This window comes from Microcaecilia unicolor, chromosome 8, assembly GCF_901765095.1.
Source record: "Microcaecilia unicolor chromosome 8, aMicUni1.1, whole genome shotgun sequence".
Taxonomy (NCBI): domain Eukaryota; kingdom Metazoa; phylum Chordata; class Amphibia; order Gymnophiona; family Siphonopidae; genus Microcaecilia; species Microcaecilia unicolor.
In genome coordinates this window covers 241,483,303-241,506,037 of record NC_044038.1, presented here as the reverse complement: position 1 = coordinate 241,506,037, position 22,735 = coordinate 241,483,303, and the positions used below count along the sequence as shown (strand labels likewise).

The following is a 22,735-nucleotide window of genomic DNA, read 5'->3' as shown; positions in this document are numbered from 1 at the left end:
CTCCCAGCTCCAAGGCCCACCCTCCTCCCAGCCAGCTCCAAGGCTCCCCTCCGTCCATCCATCCCTCCGAGCTCCAAGGTCCCCCTCCTTCTGAGACCTCCCATGTCCAGCATGTCGCCGCTGCACCCCCCTCCACCCGGGCCGGGCCCTTTCTTCTCCATTGAACTTATAGCCCCGAAACCGCAGCAGGCAGATCGCCTCCCACCGGCTTTCCTTCCCTGCCTGTGTCCCGCCCTCGTGTGACATAACGTCGGCAAGGGCAGGACATAGGCAGGGAAGGAAGGCCGACGGGAGCTGATCTGCCTGCTTCGGTTTCGACGCTGTAAGTTCAATGGAGAAGAGAGGGCCCGGGTGGGGGGGGGGAGCAGTAGCTGCGACCTTGGGGTGGGGGGAGCGGTAGCGACCTCGGCGGTTTCCTCCTCAGCGCAGTTTCCCTCTCTGTTCCTTCATCACGTCTTGACGTGGGGGCGGGACAGAGAGGGAAGTCTCTACTGCGCATTTGCAAGTGAGTCGGTCACTTGCCATTTATATGTTGGATTCTTCTGAGATGAAATCATTTTACTGTAAACTTTAAAACTGAATTTTCAAATTATTGTACCTCACATGTACAGTATAGTGGATTCTGAGAGCCATGTGGGTGTTCTTTTGTTTCTTTACAGAGAAAACAACATTGAAGAATGCGGTTTGGAAATGTTTTTCTCAGTCGATAAAGAAATTCTGGGTGAAGTACAAAGCCATGAGCTGAAACCCAATGGTGGAGACATTCTGGTTACTGAAGAAAATAAAGAAGAATATATTAGGCAAGACCTTCTGCATATATTTCATGTGTTCAGAATATCACAGGTTTAAGAAGCAGGTCCCACATGCCTAGGCCGTAAAAGAAAATGGAGGCAGTGGAGTTCCAGTCTTCAGGTTCTGCGATATGATTAAGTACCGTTGCTGGTTCTTTTTGGCCTTGGTTGCTGGTCATGCTATATATAAGTTGTTTTGTTTTTTTTAGAAGAGTCATTTTTCTTTGTTTTGTTCTCTCTCCCCAATAATGTGCACTTGAACATTGGTTCTATAAATGTTTTTTTTTTTCACTTAGTCTTCTGATGCATGTATTTTACTTATGTACTAATGTATGCCTTGTGTTACTGTCTTGGAGTCTTCAGTTCAAACCTAATTTTAAAAAAAATTATGTATCACTGAGACTGATGACAATGCTGAGTAAAATGGTGAAAGTTGTTAAGAATAAAATGACTGGTTATACCAGGGGTGGATAAGTTTGGTCCTCGAGGGCCGTAACCCATTCGGGTTTTCAGGATTTTGCAAATAAATATACACAAGATCTATTTGCCTGCATTGCCTCCATTGTATGCAGATAGATGTCATGCATAGTCATTGGGGAAATCCTGAAAACCCAACTGGGCTGCAACCCTTGAAGACTGAGGTTGCTTTCCCCTGGGTTAAATGGATAACCAGTATCAGAAAATGGCTATTAAAAAAAAAAAATTGTTCCCCCTACCACTAACGTCTGCTAATCTTAGTAGGAGGAGGGGAAGAGAAAGTTCACCACCACCAATGATCTGATCTCCCTACCTCTTGCTTTCCCCCTGCAAATGTACACACTCAACCTTTGCCTACATATAGTTATCCAAACAGCATGAAAATGGAGCTCCAGTTGATTAACCTGTCCATTCTTTTGAGTGCAGGAATAGCCTAGTGGTTAGTGCAGCAGAGTTTGATCCTTGGGAACTGGGTTCAATTCCCACTGCAGCTCCTTGTGACTCTGGGCAAGTCACTTAACCCTCCATTGCCCCTGGTACAAATAAGTACCTATATATACTATGAATGTAGTTGCAAAAAAATGTAAAATAAAATAACCCACTGAAAGGTGGTATAGCAAGTCCCATTCCCTTTCCTTTTGAATCAGATGCTTCAGAAAGCCTTTTGATAGTGAAGTAGAATTTAAAGAGGAGGATAGGGCCATAATTGAAGTTAGAAATGTATAAGACGTAGAAAAGGAGATCTAAGGTTGAAAGAGAAGATAAAAAAAGCCAGAAATGGGTTGCTCAGTGCCGGAACTACCTCTGTGCAACCCAGCTAGTTTACTTCTAGTGCAGGTGTATCAGAAGTCCTGATGACACTGTTAGGGAGAATATCTAAAATCCAAATAAAGACACTCATCTGTGGAAGGTATTTATTCTATGGGACAATTATTATATATCTGAAGATTTGTTCCAGAATCTTCCTTGCTTTTTCAGTGAATTAGTGGCCTGTGCACAGATAGGGATGTTTCTTTCCAGTTGAAACTAAAGGTTGGTATTGTCTTGATATCCACATGTATTGTTCTTGCATTAACGATTACATTTTATTCTGGATATTATTGTTTAGGTTTTTTAATATGCTGTAATAATAGAATTATGTCCTATATCTTTAACGTTAGCCGCATCAATCCATTTTAGTTATTTGCGTCATATCAAGTATTTTTTGTCCTTTTCCGTCTTCTAGGCTAGTAGCAGAATGGCGACTCTCTCGTGGAGTGGAGGAACAGACCCAGGCTTTCTTTGAAGGCTTTAATGAAATTCTACCACAGCAATATTTACAGTACTTTGATGCTAAAGAGTTGGAGGTGAGACCCAAGCAGCAACCTCAAGTGCTCTCACCCTTTTATCATATGTTTTATTCCCCCAAAGATACCACAATACTTCCATTTCTTAATCCAGTGGTTCCCAAATCTGGTCCTGGAGGCACCCAGCCAGTCAGGTTGTCAGGATATCCACATGAGAGAGATTTGCATGCAGTGCATGCAAATCTCTCTCATGAATATTCATTGTGAAAACATGACTGGCTGGAGTGCCTCCAGGACCACTGTCTTTTTCCGCAACTCCAACCCCCCCCCCCCCCCCCCTTTGTATGCATAAAACTGGCTAAATATGTTTGTTTGTTTTTTTTTATTTATTTATTCACTAGTAAAAAAGGCCCGTTTCCGAAACAAATGAAACGGGCGCTGGCATGTAGTTTTTTTTTTCTCCTGTAGTTTTTCCTTTGAAGAGAAAAGCACTGTATGAAGCGGCGCTGTCTTTTCCCGGGGTGATTGAGGTGGGTTAGGGGTTGCCTTATGCCGGGGATGTTTTTTGTTGGTTGGCGGGAGAGCAGCACTGTCTGGGGCCGTCGGTTTTAACGGTATTTTTGGTCCTTGTGGCAAGCAGCAGCGTCTTGTTTTGGGTGGTGTAGTTTGAGGAAGGGAGAGTACGTCACTCTTTCGGTTCGTTATAGGGCAGCAGCGTAGGAACGATGCAGGAGGAATGCAGGACGAATGCGCAGCGGGAAGCAGCGCAGTGTGTGCATCCTCGAGGTGGGTGACGGGTTTTTTGAGGCGGGGGATGGTTTTGCACGTCCTGGGTTGCTTGGTTCGTGAGAAGGTGAAGGGGGGGAGGTGTTCCAGTTATGTGCACGTGCGTGATAATGTTTTTTTTTTCTTTGTTGCCTCCGGTTTTGTATATTGAAGGAGTTAGCGGTTTTGTATATTCAAGCAGTTTGCCAGCCAGTCTGTACCGAATCCTAGGCCCGCCTGGGTCAGTCTGTGATGCAGGCTAGGTCGGGTTTAATTTTTGCAGGTGGCGGCGCACGTTGCAGATGGCGAAGGGCACGCTGTACTCCTGTTTCCCCGGGTCCAACAACAATATTTGTGTACATACCCAGTGCTGGGATATTCTCTTTTTCCAGCGGCGTTCGTCTGCTCTCTGTGCTGCTCAGACAATGAGGCATTCTACAGCTGAATGCTCCTCCCGTCTTCTGTTTTTTTCTTCTGATAGGTGAGTTCTATGTCGCATTCCGTTGCCTGGTAACAGTTCGGCTTTGTTAGTGGGCAAGCCCCTTCTGATAGGTCCCTTCTGATAGGTCCGTGTTATGTCGGATGGCTTCACCACCATGAAACCATGAACCCTTTATCGTGTGCTGTGACTTCAGAATCTTTGTCCTCAGAATGTTCACGGTGCGTTTTATTATATTAGATTTTTCAGTACAATACAGAGCCATTTACAACATTGTTCAGTTCCATTTTGAATTTGTTGTAACCTATCAACCATAAACTTGAACTTGAACATTCAAAATCTTCATTTGCAATCAAATATAGAAAGAGAATGAGGTTTCTATATTTGAAAACTGGCTAAATATGTGAAAGCAATGAGAGATTGTTATATGACAAGCACTATAGGGTTATATTGTCATTGAACAAAACCAGTTTTAAAAAGAAAAGGGTAAGGGTGGTCCATAGTGGCATGGAACCAGAAACTCTTGATATCAGCAGAAACCCCATGGAAAGAAGTTTGTTGTTTAATGTGTTACTGAGGAGGGACGTTCTTACTCGGATCAGGCTTTCTTGGAGTGGATCTCTGTGACTGTGTTTTTCAAAATGGCTATGATACTAAGGGAGGCTGAGTTTAATGCAAAATCCTACCCGTTTGTAAGAGACGCAGCTCCAAAGAACCGCTAAAGAACAAGGCCTGTTTGACTTACGGAGGGAAATACATGGAAGAAAAAGAAATGAGATACTCTAGAACAAACTTTGACTTCATTTTGTAAAATATTTTCCAAATATAAAACATGTTTCCAGCTTTTACGTGCGAATTGCACACATTTAAGTATCTGTACCAACAAGGAGCTATGTACTTTTACATGATCCATGCATAGTTATTTCTCTGGACAGCGTTTGGACAGAACTGAGCCAGGGTTGTGAAGTACATGTGTGTGTTATAAAATATATTCATAGCCGCAAAGTGCATACACATGTTTGCACCTTCCTCGGAACATGGGTAACTTGGTGCAAGAGCATTTGGGTGATGCTGAGGATAGTTCTGGAAGGCCATTTTATAAAGGCGCATGTACAACAGGGTCATTTATAAGGGCACATCCATGCGTGCTGAATGTTACTCTGGGAACCTATACACTTAAATAGTGCATGCTAAAAAGCAAGTGTACATTTTCCAGATTAATTTGCATGCACCTGTTTAGAAAACAGCTGAAAGCCTATTTCTTCACTCAGGCATACTGCGCTTAAGCACGGCAGTTTGTTTATTCACTGTTTTGCTGGCTAGCCTACTTTAATGGACGATATTACTGTTTTTTATGCCTTGTTTGTTTTGGTTTTATGTGTGTACTAGTAAAAAATGCCCGTTTCTGGGAGAGATGAAACGGGCGCTAGCAAAGTTGTGGTGTGCAGGGACACTCGTGTCTCTCGGCGTGTGCAGCCTCCCCAGCCTTCGGCACCCATCGTGAGCGACGCAGGTGTTCCCCAACCGCCGGTTTTGGTGTGCAGCGATCCTCGTTGGGGCCAGTGCGTTCAGCCTCCCCAGCCATCCGCACGCATCGTGAGCGACCCAGCTGTCCCCCAAGCCCCGTGCAGGCACGGGGAGATGGCGTTTCCAGCACCGGCACCCCCTCCACACACATCGTCAGCAACTCAGCTGTCCCGTGGTCAGTGACCCACCTGGCACCGCCGCCCAGCGACCCAGCTGGGCCAGAAGTCCCCTCCAGGCACTTGCGCGCTGTGTGATGCGGGTCCCGTCTGAGCTATGGCCGCCGAGGGGCAGGGTGAGATCGCATGTGCCCATGGACTGTGCTCCGCCCTCGTTGTCATGACGTTCTGACGCGAGGGCGGGCCACAGGACGCCTCACAGTTCCGGTTTTGAGCCATGGACAAAAAGGATACTTCTGGCGCCTCACACTTCCGGTTTGTAGGCTTCATTTCGAACGTTGGGGTCGCGAATTATGTCCGGAAGGGGCATGGCTGAGGGCGTGTCTATGAGTGACAGTGAGTGGTGTAAGAGTAAGAGTGAAGGCTAGGCTGTCTGCTCACTCACTGTTTCCCTCCCAGAGTGAGCTTCAGAATGTTTTCCAGGTGAGAATTATTAATATAGATTATTCTTTATACCGCCTAAAGTTGTAAAATAGTGCAGTTATTAAATATTTTAAATAGATTTTTTAATGTATACGCATAAATGCAAGCCTTTTCTCAGTCCTTCCCGTGATAACGATTTCACTCATTTTGGGTAAAGTTACACGCTTATAGCTTGTGTAAACACACATCATATTTGCAATTCTTTAAGTTCCTGTTTCCATTCATAATGCGTTGCTTTATGCACAGAAATGGCTTTTTAAAATTACCCTCATAAGTATCAAGAATAAAAGTGTGTTTTGCCACCCACCAGCAAGTATGAAAAGCTACTGCATTTTGTTTCTCCTTCAGGTGCTTTTGTGTGGGATGCAAGAAATTGACTTGAATGATTGGCAGAGACACACCATCTACCGACATTATACCAGGACAAGCAAACAGATCATTTGGTTTTGGCAGGTTTGTATTTGATATTTTTTAAAGAGTGAATGCAATTCTACCTTATTTAACAAATCAGTGGGAAGTGTCACATTCTAGATGGTTTTGGTTTCATTTGGTTCTCCTGTTCTTACACCATCTAAAAATTTAATTTCATCCAACTGAAGTTCCCTATTCCGTATGTCCAGATTCATTTGTATCAGCCCAGTAGTTCTCAAAATATGACCAGTTCAATTTGTACATCTCATTTATTTATTTATTTATTTATTGTATTTGATATAGTGTCGTTCTGAACAAAACAGTTTACAATAATAAGTTAAATTAGTAGTTTGCTGAACCAAACCAGGATAAGCCGAAAGCCTCTGGTCACATCCGTCTTCAGGCAGCTTTCGATTTTGAGACACAGATGGTACCAGCCTGGTCGTCGGCAGTATGGTCACTAGTCCCACTTTCAGGCACTCCGATCTTCCTTTTGTGTGGACAGGAAGTCTTCCTCTCAGTTCCTCTCACGTCCCCAGTGCCTCCAGAGCTTCACAATGATGCGAGGCTGGTCCACTCTTCTCTTTCTCCGGTGAGAGGACGTCTTCAGAAGTTTGAGGAGTGGGCCAAAATCACGTCAGATCAGTGGGTTCTACATATTCTTACAGTAGGTTACAAGTTGGCGTTATCCCACCCGGTCACTCCTCTCTTCTTGCCATCTTCTTCCCTGGAGGTCTCACAATTTAAATAAATAAATAGCTGGAGTGGGATGTGAACCTGGTTCACCTGATTCTCAACCCACTGCTGTAACCATTAGGCTGTTCCTCTGCATGGATGTCTGTGTGGCCGTTTTATAAGATGGACGTTCATACATTACCACAAACATTCATAATTGAATGTTTCAGTTTGTAAAATGGATGTTCATGCTGGTTGTTTCCAGCTCTTGGATGTCTGTCTCACATGTGTTTTAGAACAGGCTGTATCTTGTTCTAAAGTACGTGTGATATGGATGACCATTTGTGACATACTGACTTGAATGTCCATATACTGAGTTAATCATCCTTTCTAAAATGCTGCTCTATATTAACAGCCTTACCTTTATCCACATGTTTATTCACTCTTTGAAATGTAGTAGATCGGTGAGATGCGATTTGCCTTGGCTGAATCTATGTTGACTCTGTCCCATTAAACCATGTGTTCACCAATTTTATTCTTCATAATAGTTTCCTCCATTTTTCCCTGCCCTGATGTCAGGTTTATTGGTCTGTAGCTTACCAGAGCACCCCTGAAACCCTTTTTCAAAATTTACATTCACTAAAACAAAACAAAAAAAAACAACCCATACAGTTGGGGATTGTTCCCGAGACACGTCTTCCGAACCCTGGTACAGTCAATGGTAATAAGCCACCTGGACTACTGCAATGCACTGTATGCTGGCTGCAAAGAACAGACTATCAAAAAACTCCAGACAGCCCAGAATACTGCCGCCAGACTCATATTTGGAAAAACTAAATATGAAAGTGCAAAACCCCTAAGAGAGAAACTTCACTGGCTCCCACTTAAAGGAACGCATTGCATTCAAGATCTGCACGATTGTACACAAAATCATTCACGCAGACGCTCCAATCTACATGCTAAACCTTGTGGACCTACCTCCCAGAAACGCCACAAAATCATCCCGCAAATTTCTCAATCTGCACTTCCCCAGCTGTAAACGTCTAAAATACAAGCTGATGTATGCCACTACCTTCTCTTACATGAGCATGCAGTTATGGAACGCATTACCCACAGACCTGAAAACAATTGAGGAAATAACTAACTTTCGCAAATCTCTGAAGACATGCTTCTTCAACAAGGCCTACAAAGAGAACCTATAGCCCAACAATCCACCTCACCAATCCACCCAGTTATGAAAGTCCACCTTCTAAACTTACCCGCCCAATCACTTCCTTCTTCTTCCCCTTACTTAATCTGTACACATTACTAATTGTATCTGATATCCTGGAATGACAATATCATAACTAAACTATGTAAGCCACATTGAGCCTGCAAATAGATGAGAAAATGTGGGAGGCATTTTAAAAAAAGAGGCATCAAATATTTATCACCAGGAGATGGATTTAATTGCAGAAAAAAAGGATCATGTTATGAAAATCAGGTAAATATGGTCATATTTGGATTTTTGAAGACATCTGAATGTGACTGGTGCAAAACTATAATTTCCTCATCAACCCTCCAGACCGGTCAAGACGCTTGGGTTATGCTCGCCTACCAGCAGAGGGAGACTAAGAACACAAAACTTGAAACTATGTACTTATAACCTGTGCCTAGCCATCTATAGCCAGTATTTTCTCAGTCTCAGCAGAGGGTAGACAGGCAGCCTGTGCAGCTTGCCCGATCTGGATAGGTTTTTGAGTTAATTTTCAGAGTTTTCCTTTGTTTCTGTGCTATTTCTGGTGGATCCCTGTGCCTGGAGGACTTTGGTGTGCTAGGGGTTGCGGGTCCGCTGGGGCCCGTCATTGTCCCCTTTGGGGTGTCACACCCGGGTGGCCGGGTCCCTCCCCCGGTCTGGCTCTCCGTTTGGGCAGCTTTGTGCCTCGGCTGCAGTTTGTATACTGCAGCCTTGAGTGCCGAATGGTGTTAGCAGCAGCAAGGCTCAAATTAAAGGCTGCAGTAAAGTTTGATTGGAAAAAAAAAAAAAAAGAGTCAGGCCCAAGCTGGTGAGAGCTATTGGAGCTGCACTCCGGAGCCTCGGAGCTGTTCAGCTGTGAGGAAGGCGCTGACTTTTCCTGCTCGGGTGAGTTTCTTGGTTTTTACAATCGGGGCACTTGTTTGGCGGTCAGCTGGGCTTGCAATAATGTCGGGGAAACTGCTGAGGTGCCGGTCATGTGCGCGTCGGGGCGTCAACGCGGTGGGGAGCGTTTGCCGGTTTTGTGGGGAGCCGAAGCCTCAATCCTCCGTCCCGCCGGTGTTGGCGGCGGAGGTTCCCGCGGCTAGCGTCTCGGAGGTCACGGCGCCTTTGAATAGCGGCCCTGCGGCGGTTCCGATTTTGGCGGGAACCGCCGCCATTTTGGATTCGGCGCTACACGGGCCTGAGAGAGTCGGAGGACTGCCGGGCAGCCAATTTCCAGCGCTTTCGGGGGGTGATGCCTCAGGTAGGATCGGTTTTCCCCCGGATTTCATTTGGAGTTTATATCAGGCTTGGCAGGCAGGGCCGTCCCGAGCGGAGCCCCTTAGCCTTGGAACGGGGGGGGCTGGCGCGAAGAGACCACGTGTAGAGTGGTCTGAGGATTTTGAGGGTTTTTCCCCTCCGGATTCGGAGGGTGACTTTAGCCTCCTAGAAGAGGAGGAGGGGTCGTTGGCTGGATATGATAAGGAGCTTGGGCTGCCTGGGGAGGATCCCTCGGTGGTGCGCATTTTTCAGCGAGATGAATTGTCGGATCTCATTGATCAGGTGGCTGCGACCCTCAAATTTGATCCGGCGGCAGCTCCGTTAGAGGCCGGAAAGCAGGATCCGTTGGTTAAGGGGATCAGACGGGTGTCTTGTTCTTTCCCTATGAATGCGGATCTGAGGGAAATGATTACTCAGGAGTGGCAGGCGCCGGAGGCGCCGTGTAAGGTGGCTCGGGCCATGACTAAGCTTTATCCCCTGCCGCAGGAAGATAGAGATTCACTCAAGCCTCCGACCGTGGATGCCGTGGTTACGGCAGTGACTAAGGCCACGGCGATTCCGGTGGACGGGGGGGGCTGCATTGCGAGACCCTCAGGACAGAAAATTGGAAACTTTCCTGAAGCGCAGTTTTGATTTGTCGGCCCTGGCGTTACAGGCGTCGGTCTGTGGAGGTCTGGTGGCGCGGGCTTGTTTCCGCTGGACGGAACGGCTCTTAGATAGCCCGCCAGGGGACAGAGGCTCTTTGACTCAAGATCTGGCTAAGTTGGAGTTGGGCTCCTCCTTTTTGGCGGATGCACTGTATGATTTGTTGCGGGCCTCGGCGAAGAACATGTCTCTAGCGGTGGCAGCTCATCGGGCCCTGTGGTTGCGAGGCTGGATGGCGGATGCTGCGTCCAAGGCCAAGCTGTGTTCGCTCCCGTTTAAAGGCTCTTTGCTGTTTGGTGAAGAGTTGGATAAGTTGGTAAGAGGTCTTAGTGATGCTAAGGTTCCTCGACTTCCGGAACTTCGCCCTAAGGCTTCTAGAGGATCCGCGGGTTGCGGTCGTTTTCAGGAAGCAAAGCGGTATCGGCCGGGTAGGTATTCTGGTGGGACTAGGGGTCGTTTCTTTCAGAGAACTCAGTCCTTTCGCGGTGGCCGTCGTGGAGGGCGAGGTTCCTCTTTGGGAGCGTCCGGTGCGTCCCGTCCTTCTCAATGATGGTTTGGGGGCCCAGTCTCTGGTTCGCGTGGGGGCTCGCTTACGCTTGTTTTACCAGAGGTGGGTCCAGATCACGTCAGACCAGTGGGTCCTGCAGATAATCCGAGACGGGTACGCGCTGGAATTCGACAGGCCTCTGTCCGACTTCTTCCTAGTGTCTCCCTGTCATTCAAGGCACAAGGCGAGAGCGGTCCGCGATACTCTGTCACGTCTGATAGCTTTAGGGGCTGTAGTCCCTGTTCCTCCAGCGGAGAGAGGAAAGGGATGTTATTCCATATACTTCGTGGTACCCAAAAAAGAGGACGCTTTTCGTCCCATTTTGGATCTCAAGAAGGTCAATGCAGCCCTAAAGGTTCCTTCCTTTCGGATGGAGACGTTACGCTCAGTCATTGTAGCGGTTCAGGAAGGGGAATTTCTGACTTCTCTAGATCTGACGGAAGCTTACTTGCACATTCCCATCCTGGAGGCGCATCAGCGTTTTCTTCGCTTTGTGGTGCTAGGGAGACATTTTCAGTTTTGCGCGCTTCCCTTTGGACTGGCCACCGCTCCTCGCACCTTCTCCAAGGTGATGGTCGTGGTGGCAGCAGCTCTTCGCTTGCAGGGCATTTTGGTGCACCCGTACCTAGACGACTGGTTGATTCGGGCCAAATCAAAGGCGGAGAGCGAGGAGGTCACCGGTCGGGTGGTGTCCTTTTTGCAATCTCTGGGCTGGGTTGTCAATCTGGCCAAGGTCACCTAGTGCCGTCGCAGTCTCTCGAGTATCTGGGAGTCCGGTTCGACACGAAGAGAGGCCGGGTGTTCTTGACTCCCTCTCGCATGTCCAAGCTGCAGGCTCAGATCCGTCTTTTCCGAGTCCAGAGGGCGCCGTCAGCGCGGGAGTATCTTCAAGTGTTGGGTCTGATGGCCGCATCGATAGAGGTAGTTCCTTGGGCCAGAGCGCATATGAGGCAGCTGTAGGGTGCTTTGTTGTCTCGTTGGTCCCCTCAGCTTCAGGATCTGGAGGAGAGGCTCGCTCTGTCGGAGGTTGATCGTCGCAGTCTCAGCTGGTGGCTCCATTCTCCGAACCTAGTGAAGGGCATGCCGTTGGCTGCTCCTCAGTGGGTGGTGATGACCACGGATGCGAGTCTGTCAGGCTGGGGGGCGCATTGTCTGGGACAGGTGGCCCAGGGACGTTGGACAGTGGAGGAGGCGTGTTGGTCCATCAATCGTCTGGAGACGCGTGCAATTCGGTTGGCTCTTCAGTCATTTCACTGTCTGTTAGTCGGCAAGGCTGTCAGGGTTCTGTCCGACAATGCCACAGCCGTGGCATATGTGAATCGACAGGGAGGAACGAAGAGTCCAGGGTTAGCACTAGAGGCGGCAGAGTTGCTGGTGTGGGCAGAGGCACATCTGCAGAGTCTCTCGGCGGGACACGTGGCAGGGGTGGACAACGTGAGCGCGGATTATCTAAGCAGGCACACATTGGATCCCGGAGAGTGGGCTCTCCACCCCTCCGTGTTCGAGCGGATAGTGGTTCAGTGGGGTCGGCCGGTGTTGGATCTCATGGCGTCGTCCGCCAATGCGCAGGTCTCTCGGTTTTTCAGTCGTCGAAGAGATCCTCGAGCCGAGGGCATCGACGCGTTGGTCCTTCCGTGGCCGACTCAGCAGTTGCTCTACGTGTTCCCGCCGTGGCCGCTGGTAGGCCGAGTGGTTCAGCGGATCGGTCGTCACGCGGGATTAGTAGTCCTGATAGCGCCCAATTGGCCCCGGCGTCCGTGGTACGGAGATCTGATGCGGTTGCTGGTGCAGGATCCGATTCCCCTGGGGCCTCGGGTGAGATTGGTGCAGGGGCCGATCGAGATGGCCGACCCCTCTCCATTCTTGCTTACGGCCTGGCTCTTGAAAGGCACCGTTTAAGACATAAGGGTTTCTCGGCCAGGGTGATTGCTACGATGTTGCAGTCTCGTAAGAGGTCTACCTCCTTGGCATATGTGCGGGTGTGGCGCATTTTCGAGAATTGGTGTCAAGAGCGGGGCTATGCCCCATTGCGCGTGTCAGCGGTTGAGGTGTTGGATTTTCTTCAGGATGGTTTGGACAGAGGGCTTTCGCTCTCCTCTCTGAAGGTGCAGGTTGCAGCCTTGTCTTGTTTTAGAGGTAAGGTTCGGTGAGTATCCTTGGCAGCTTCTCCGGACGTGGGGCGGTTCTTGAAGGCAGTGAAGTTGCTTCGGCCGCCTTGCCGCCCGGTGGTTCCGCCTTGGGATTTAAATTTGGTCTTGGAGGCTCTGGTGGCGCCCCCGTTTGAACCTTTGCCTTCCATTACGTGTAAGGATCTTACTTTAAAGACAGTCTTTTTGGTGGCTGTTTCTTCGGCACGTAGGATTTCAGAACTTCAGGCTTTGTCTTGCAGAGCGCCTTTCCTGTCTTTTGCCAAAGAAAAGGTGACTTTACGCACGGTTCCTTCCTTTGTTCCTAAGGTGGTGTCTTCTTTTCATGTCAATCAGGTGATTTCGTTGCCAGTGTTGGGTGATCGTGCTGGGGATTCCGCGCAGCGTCGTTTAGCTAAGTTGGATGTGCGGCGCGTGTTGCGGTCCTATTTGAGCAGAACACAAGATTTTAGATCCTCGGACAGGTTGTTTGTTTTGTTTGGAGGTCCCAAGAGAGGAGAAGCTGCCTCCAAGGCCACTCTGGCTAGATGGTTGAAGGAGACTATTGCTTCGGCTTATTTGTTGAAGCGTCGGCCGGTGCCCTCTTTACTTAAGGCACATTCTACGCGGGGAGTAGCAGCTTCATGGGCAGAAAGTGGTTTTATTCCGCCGCAAGAGATTTGCAGGGCTGCGGCGTGGTCCTCTATTCATTCCTTTGTGAAGCATTACAGACTTGATGTTCAGGCGAAAGAAGATGCTCGGTTTGGAGCGGCTGTGTTGTCTTCTGCTTTACGAGGGTCCCGCCCTTAGTTGGGATACTGCTTTGGTACGTCCCAAGCGTCTTGACCGGTCTGGAGGGTTGATGAGGAAGGTGAAATTAGGCCTTACCTACTAATTTTCTTTCCTCTAGACCCTCCAGACCGGTCAAGAGCCCGCCCGTTCTTTTCGCAGAAGGATTCAGCCGTCCGTTTTTTTCGCAGGAGTATTCCTCAGCCGTGTCTTTGTATAGCAGTATTTTGAGCCGTGTATATGGATAGCAGTATTTTGAGCCGTGTTCTGCTAGGACTATTCCTTTAAGGTTTTGTGTGGTCAGAGAGAATTCTTTGACTCTAAGACATTACAGAGCGGGACGCTGTGACGTCTCGTCTGTTTTCAGCACACTGTTGGTACTTGTCCTTGGGTTTTCCAGGTACAGGGGTTTCTAGTTTCAGAGTTGTGTTTTTATTCTCTGCTTTGCTAAGTGTATACTGGCTATAGATGGCTAGGCACAGGTTATAAGTACATAGTTTCAAGTTTTGTGTTCTCAGTCTCCCTCTGCTGGTAGGCGAGCATAACCCAAGCGTCTTGACCGGTCTGGAGGGTCTAGAGGAAAGAAAATTAGCAGGTAAGGCCTAATTTCACCATTTTCAGATTTTTTTTTTTTTTTTTTTTTTTGCCAAATGTTACTGTTACTTGCATCATTAGGGGGTAACTTTCAGAGTTTATAAAGTTTTGGATAATTTTTACCAGTGGACTTTATACCCTTTTGAAATTTACCCTAGCAAAATTAACTGCAAACATTTACACCTACTAAAATGTTAAGGTCGTGTATTCAGGGCCAATTAGCATATCTGCTTTTTAAAATGAAAAAGTTTGCATGTAAATGAAAATTCCTTCCTGAACCCCCCCCCCCCCCCCATTCAAGAACACCTCTAAGTACTGTGGGCAAGAGTTTGTGCCCACAAAGATTATATGTGTATTATCTGCATTTCTCCCAATTTGTGGCAATGTGGAATTCCTGCCTGGGGTTGAGAATGGGATCTTTTGGTGTTGGGCGGGGCTTGGACTTACCTCAATCCGGATGGCTCTTTTACTTTTTGCAAACAAAAAGCACAGGGAGCCTTCAAAAATGGGTGCATCTGTTTCACTTTATTCAATAGACCTGACAAGGTCTGTGTTTCGGCAACTAAAGCCTGCGTCAGGGTTCTATGACAAATTTCAACAAATAAGCGTAAAGGAAATAAAAACAACAATCATAAGCCATCAATACTCTATTAAGATGTACATAAATCATATGGCATATAAATAATACTAATCATAGGAAAAACCAGATGCATTAGTCCTGTTGATGGTATCAAGTTCCAAAGTGACAGAGGTACAAAAACCATCTGATGGGGAAAAAAAACAGCTTTGTCTTAAAAATACAAATCTGAAAAAAAACTAGATGCAAAGCAATTATACATTAGGAAAGATGAGAAATACCAGTGTTTCAGTGCTCTTCAACTGCATGTCTCTTTTCACTTGCATTCTCTTTCAGTTTGTGAAAGAAATAGACAATGAGAAGCGAATGAGGTTGCTACAGTTTGTTGCTGGAACATGCCGGCTTCCAGTCGGAGGGTTTGCCGACTTAATGGGTAAGCGTAAATACTGTGCGATCACTTCTCTCATAGCTGTATCAAAAAAACACAAAGCATTTTTCAGATAAATGTTGTACATAAGGTACTAAAATAAAGACAGAGCAAGCAAAAAGTGACAAGTTAAACAAGGAAGCAGAATTCCTGGTCTGTGGCATCTCAGTAAGTCCTAACAGCACAGCAGGGCTCTTGGCTTATGCTAATTTTCCATGTCTAAAATTCATTAGAAACATTTCAGTAGTTTTGTTTCTATTACTAAAGCAAGCAGGGCCACCATGGTTTCTCGCATGTATTTCTTTAAGTCCTTGGACTAGATAAAGCTTCTAGGTGAGATGGGCAGCCCATCTTTCTTTTCTTTTTTTTCTTCCTGGAGAACATAAGAACCATAAGCGTTGCCGTACTGGGATAGACCAAAGGTCCATCAAGCCCAGTATCCTGTTTACAACAGTGGCCAGTCCAGGTCACAAGTACCTGGCAAGATCCCAGAACAGTAAAACAGATTTTATGGTGCTTATTCTAGAAATTTTTTCAACTCCATCTTAATAATGGCTTCCAGCAGAGACAGGGACTGGAAACCAGTTCTGGCTCAGCTGGTGATACCGAGCTGCTTCATTGCTGGCAGTAAAACAATACGCTGAAATCATCTGCTCAGTGTGCGGCAGCAGGCAAAAAAAAGCAAACATGATGCTAGGAATTATTAGGAAAGGGATGCAAAATAAGACCAGGAATATTATAATTCCCCTGTATCGCTCCATGGTGCGACCTCACCTTGAGTATTGCGTTCAATTCTGATCTTATCTCAAAAATGTAGCAGAATTAGAAAAGGTTCAAAGAACAGCTACCAAAATGATAAAGAGGGTGGAATGAAAGTGTAATTGTGTGCAGGTGCTTTTCCGGGGACAGCTTCTAAAATGAAAAGGATGTGCACGCTTTCACTTGGAAAATCCTTCAAAGTCCATGGAATGAAGAATACACATGCACTTCTCATCAGATTACCCCTTTATTGATTATAATAATGGTGAAGTCAGTCTAGGACGAGGTTGATCGACCAGGGGGGGGTTGCAAGATCCTGCCCACCAGTGGCCAAGGAGGGAAACACACACAGGAGCAACCGGGTGGGCCAAGGCTGTACCAACACATCAGTTCTCTGCAAGCCTCTCATGGCACTGCAACTGAAAAACCACTGACACTTTGTATTGTCCACAGATGCCATCAAATCAAATTCTGGAATCCACCAGCGATCCACAATGAGCCAGATACTCTTTCTGACTAAAAATATTGAAAATTCAGACACAAGTATATTGTTCCAAATTCTGCCCCTTCCTCTCAAGAACACTTCCTACAGCACATACCTATATATCCACATACAGAGCTGTTGTATAAAAGTCCATTTCCGTGGGTAAAGCACGTACTGAAATGGGCTTGAAAGTTACCCTCTCAGGACCATCCCAAGAGTGTGGCATAGCTACTATTTGTTTTATTACATAGTAACATAGTAGATGACGGCAGAAAAAGACCTGCACAGTCCATCCAGTCAGCCCAAGAAGATAAATTCATATGTGCTACTTTTTTATTTGTACTGTCCTCTTCAGGGCACAGACCGTATAAGTCTGGCCAGCCCTATCCCCGCCTCCCAACCACCAACCCCGCCTCCCACCACCAGCTCTGGCACAGACCCTATAAGTCTGCCCAGCACTATCCCCGCCTCCCAACCACCAACCCCACCTCCCACCACCAGCTCTGGCACAGACCCTATAAGTCTGCCCAGCACTATCCCCGCCTCCCAACCACCAGCCCCGCCTCCCACCACCAGCTCTGGCACAGACTGTATAAGTCTGCCCAGCACTATCCCCGCCTCCCAACCACCAGCCCCGCCTCCCACCACCAGCTCTGGCACAGACTGTATAAGTCTGCCCAGCACTAAAAAAAAAAAAACAAAAGCTTGGCTCAAGGGATGACTTTCAATAGGTCGCAGCGAGGTAGCTGCTCTGCTGCGTACGAAACCCTGACCCAGAATCAGGTCGTCTACGAATGATTTATTAATTGGATTACCAGCTAAGCAATAGGTTTTCTGTTAAATTTTGTCTCGTATGATGCGTACAAAAGCTGCTGGCAGTTATTTCACCCCTTCTCAAACTAGAGGAGGTAGATATTAGGACTGACAATATAATCTGTTTTTATTGCAGGAAGCAATGGACCACAGAAGTTTTGTATTGAAAAAGTTGGAAAGGAAAACTGGCTACCCAGGAGTCATACCTGGTGAGTGATGTGCAGAGGCTGGGGATTGGGGAGGGGAAAAGCAGGTGCAAATTTCACCGGTAGCTACAATTAGGATAAGTGTCAGCATGGGAGGAGGGGAATTAGTAGAGAGTGTAAATTGCGGCAGTGAGTCATGTAGTTCTCCATTCAAAAGTCATGTGTTGGGGGAAGAGAGAGTAGATGAAATTCTGATGTCTTGCATGTTAGAATGAGGGTGAATGGGATAGACTCGGGAGTAATCTAATTTCTCTGGAACACCAATTGTATTATTGATCTTTGTAAGCCACATTGAGCCTGCAAATAGGTGGGATAAATAAAATATTTACAGAAAGGGTGGTGGAAGCATAAAATGGCACCCCAGAGGAGGAGGTGGAGATGAGAACTGTATCTGAACTCCAGAAAATGGGGGCCAGGCACAGAGGCTCTCTGAGGGGAGAGGAAGGGATTGCAGGGTAGGCCATGTGGTCTTCATCTGCCATGCTTTCTGTGCTTCTCATTAATGGGGCAGTATTTTTTTAAATGGAAATGATGCACCATAATTTCAGGTGTTTCTAAACATGAATCATGTTGTACAGATGTCCACATCTGTAATTAGTAAAGCTCTTGGTTTCCCTGGATTTATTGTTCAGAAATTTAAGCAGGTTTTTTGTTTTTAGTTTCAACCGCCTGGACCTGCCGCCGTACAAGAGTTACGAGCAATTGAAGGAGAAACTGCTGTTTGCAATAGAAGAAACAGAAGGATTTGGGCAGGAATAGCAGAAAAACAGAGCACCAACAAAGATCATAACATCCTTTTCTAGTTTGTTCTTCAGTTTTACTGCTGCTTGCGCATCTCCTGCTTGTAAAGTAGGTTCTGATTTGACTAAAGATTATTTAAACAATTAACCATTGGGTTCTGGAAATGGACATTATCCTCAGATTTATAATATTCATTAGATTTCTACTGAGCCCTGATCCAAAACATTTTGGATTTTATGACTCACCTTTGCAGACCTGCGCTCAAGACAGGTTGGCAAGTAACATCTACCAGTGGATCTTCACTTGAATACCACCAGGAAATCTGCTTTTAAATTGACTTATTTTTCTTCTGTGCTGTTGATACTTGGTAGTCTTTTTATCCACTGATCAGACTTGAACTGGTAGCTGTAGCATCCTCATAAGGGCTTCCAGTTAGAACCAGTGTATGGATCCTATGAGGAAATCCATTGCTTTACATTGGTATTATTTTGCCCATCGTGAACGTTTTTGATTCTTCTGATATTTGGATAGAACGTCTTTTTGAATGTAAGTTGTTAATTTTGGTATTGGATCCTGCACATATCCTTATTAGAGCAGTATTTCAATCTGGCCTGCTTAGAAGTCATCTGTGTTGAAATTGCTTTCCCAGAAGAGTTGCATGCTAAGATGTCAGTTCATGTGCTTCTCTGATTCAGTAGTTAACCAGTTCTGCAAGCTTTGTGGTTTTATCGGAGTTTAACAGAACAAGACCTAGCAAGGATATAAACCACATAACTGGAAGAGGCATTCTTTGACTTTCATTATGGAAAACGTAGTTATTCTTTGTAGATAAGCAGGCTAAATCAGCCACACAAGTGCTGCAGTGTCCAGGTGACATCACTCACTCGTGTGGCTTATTCTGCTGTCCCATTACAGGTCAACAACTTTGGGTTTTTTTCTCCTTGTACGTTTGCATCATGCTGCACTGTCAGAACCGCTTAGAGTGCTGCTCAGAAAGGTAACACCTTGATAAGAGTTTGTGCCCCAAGGACAAGAAACAGGCTTGTGACTGTCAGCTTTTTAGATTGCAATGAAAATGTCACTATTTTCTCAGAAAAATTACTCCACTTCACTTCAAAGGCCAGGTTAGTACTTACAGCATTTATGTGTTTTGAGCTAATGAAATCTGCATATATGCAGGTTCCGTTCAGTAAATAATTTCTTTTGAAGTGGTACCGCATGAAAGGTTTATATTTGGGTACGCATATGTGTGTATAAATGTGTGTTTGTGTACATATATACATAATGTACATTTTGGCAAAATTTAACATCATGTCTGTGTATGGGACAAGTGCTTATCTTGAGAGCTTTTCTTTCCCTGCCTCTTGCCTTAGTACATGCAGTGCTAGATGTGATTTGAAAAGCTTCCCTCTGACAGCAGAAAATAGCACCAAGAAAGTGCCCCTCAAGTTTATAAAGCTTTGGCAAGGAAGGGGACAGATTAATTTTTTTTGTGTGTGCATCTGCTTGTGTCAGTTTCAACAAGGCTGGCTTCACTAAGCTTTTAAAGTTAGGAAAACAGTTTCTTCAGAAACTTTTGGTGCTGTTAATAAGGAAATGTGCAATTGTAATTATTCGACATTGTAATAAAGACTGTTATCTATGACTGATGAACTGAAACATTTTATTAATTGTTTTGGGGGAGCAGAGGTTGGAAGCAGGCTGCTACATTCTTGCCAGCCAACACCCAGTTGGTACTGGAACTTGAAGCTGTGAATTGAATGCCTCTGGTTTTTGCTACGCCCACAACATTTTAGAAGGAGTAGGGGGCTCCCTTTGCCCTCTGCCTGGTTTCTGCAGCTCTTGTAACTCAAAAACTACAGATTTCTTTTAATATATATATATATATATATAATTATTCTATTGCTCTTTGAGCTTTTTTCCCCACTTCCCAAACCTGAATGAAAGCATGTTGACCTATGAAAGACAGAAACCATAATATGGTGGTGTCATTACAAACCTAGAGGCCAATGTATTAAGCTTGACAAAAGATCATCTGTTCTTTCTTTACTGGGACTTGTATACAGTTAATCCAGGTAGAAAAATAGCGTACATAGTTTAGCTGTGGAGAATTACACCAAGAAATAATTATAGACCGAGTCAAACTTTAGGGGGGCAATTTTTTGAGTGAAATTCAGTTTGAGAAGCAAACTTCAAATATAATTTAACTACATGCTTTATAGTTAATGAGCTGCATTAAATAACTTGCATTGGAATCACTCATCAACTATTAATGTAAATACAATCTTACAAACAAGCCTATGCAGAAAATTTTATTATTTGCAAAAGTGGAAATTTTACAAAGTTCACGTGACATAATAAAACAGCAACTAATGAGCACTAGCCTAAACCAATACACACTGCTTGCCATTTGCACACACAAAGTGGACTTTTCAGGATTATTCACAATTTAGTACATTGACTTCAGAAGAGATGGATTTTGTCTGAGGCAAAACCAACAAATCAGATTAGTCCGACTGAAATTTCAGCTCTGAAAGAAACAAAAAAAAAAAAAAACCCAAGTTAAGGTTCAAAAGCACTCATCTGTATAGTGGCAGCCATGACAGGGTTAAGTGCCCCCATCCACCAATTTTCAGCTGTACAATCCTGATAGTGCTGCTGAAGAGTCTTACAGTCAGCTCCGCCACTATCTGGATGGTGCTGAGACTGAGCTAGGGATTCTGCCTAATTGTACACATAGCTGATAATATTCAGCCACTATCAGTACAGCAAAATAGATAAATTTAGGCCAGCAAAAGGCTGTTGTAACCTAAATGGGTAACAGCTGAATGTTGTATTGCCCTTAGAACCAGTGACAGCTGCTGCTTTCCATCATAGATTACAGTGCTGAACATACAAGATTTGAACACCAAGGCTAGTGTTTAAACGAAATGCAGTTGTGTTCTTCCTGGCTCTCAAGTTTGGAACCCTAGAGAACCAAAACTTCATTTGAGTGCTGCATAAACTTGGGCACAATACAGTGTTTTCCTGTTCTGCAACATATTTTCCGAAAGTACTGGAGATTTATTTTTTAACTTTTGTAACTTTCATGTTTCTTGCATATTATACAAGAAATAACCAGCATCAAGGGTCATTGGCAAGTACAAATAGTATAACAATTACATCTATCCACAATCTAATGCTTGATCATTTGTAATATACAACAATTTTCCGCACCAGACCCATAATACCCTCCCCTCCCCCCATATCTGCAAGTATTAGTACCATTACTAAACCTCTGAGGCGAGCATGGACATAATTATAAGGTTGTTACCATCAACAGGGTTTTAGCAGAATCAGGAATATAGCATAAGCAGGGTTCTATGCAGTGTGAAAATAAACTTCTACAGTTTTATTATATAAGAAAAGAACAATATTCATTGTACTTTGTATACATAGTAATTAAATGAAAGGTGTTTGTCCCAATCATGCCTTCCTGGAGTCAGAAATGTGACATTATGCCTCTTTCCATGTTTTAACATCTTGCTGTCCAGGTTTTATGTGAAAACCTTAGAACTAAGTATCAAAATATTAGCTGGAAGAACAGGACTGAACTAAAGTGGCATGACAGCTTTGCAAAGAAAATATTGTGATGTAATTCTTCACATCTGTGAGAATGCTCAAACAAGGCATAGTAGCCGTCTGTTGAGAGTAAATCAAGGGAGAAAATTTGATTAGCATTTACATACTTTTTTTAAAAAAATTCTGGGATTTATCTGCTTCTACTGTTTCAGAGACCTGGTCAGTTTTTATGGGTGCAAGTTGACTTTCGCATCCATTTATTCTGTCCCAGAATTAATTAATTTTACCAGGCATTTGTTAGAGGGTCTAAAAATCCCTAAGAAAAGGTTTTTTTCCTGAGAGACTTTTGCCTGGGTTTTAACAGTTTATTTACATTCAGTAGCCGTAGAAAAGTGATAAACTTGGTACAGTTCTTCCCTGAATTACCGCGGGCAACAAATTTGCCATCCTAGTGACCGATGAGTCTTTTGAAATAATTATTTTGGTGCTCTGTCCCTGGGAAGCTAGTTTTTAGCAACTTTGTGTGAGCTGTATCCTGAAGGAGACTCTGTTATAGATGGGGGTAGACCTTGGGAGAGGTTGTGGTATAGTTCCCATTTTAACTACTGTTGTTATATTTGAATGTGTGTCTGAAAAGGAAGAGCAGATGTTTTATGTTCAGAAGTGATGCAGTCTGAGACCCAGGAGTCACCTGTGAGTTATACACTATGCAGCATAGAACTGAATGCATTTAATACTTTAATTTCAAAATAATGCTTGTAGGTGGGCTTTCTGAGGTTCAGGTTCTGCTACTGGGGCTCACAGGATTTAAATGTGGTTTGTTTGTTGTTTTTTTTAAATGGTTGGCCAGAGACAATAGCCTTATAAGGGTGATGAAAGTGTCATGATCCAAATTTTCAGAACCGCCAAGGTCCCTTCCATACGTAATTAAGAGATGGAATATTTCAGATTTACAGAGACAGTTGCAGTCCTTCCTCCACCTGATATGCCACTGTAAGG

General features: G+C 45.1%; 1 protein-coding gene across 4 annotated transcripts in view; it reads left to right on the top strand.

Annotated features, from left to right (window-relative positions):
- ITCH (itchy E3 ubiquitin protein ligase) overlaps positions 1-19,279 on the top strand; it is a 186,452-nt gene extending 167,173 nt beyond the window's left edge. For all 4 annotated transcript variants that reach the window (XM_030213284.1, XM_030213283.1, XM_030213286.1 and 1 more), the window contains 6 exons: positions 660-800; positions 2,494-2,614; positions 6,233-6,337; positions 15,082-15,178; positions 17,365-17,437; positions 18,094-19,279. In XM_030213284.1, coding sequence (XP_030069144.1) covers positions 660-800; positions 2,494-2,614; positions 6,233-6,337; positions 15,082-15,178; positions 17,365-17,437; positions 18,094-18,193 — 637 coding nt within the window. In that variant the 3' untranslated portion in view covers positions 18,194-19,279. The remainder of the gene's footprint in view (positions 1-659; positions 801-2,493; positions 2,615-6,232; positions 6,338-15,081; positions 15,179-17,364; positions 17,438-18,093) is intronic.
- The last annotated feature ends 3,456 nt before the right edge of the window (positions 19,280-22,735 follow it).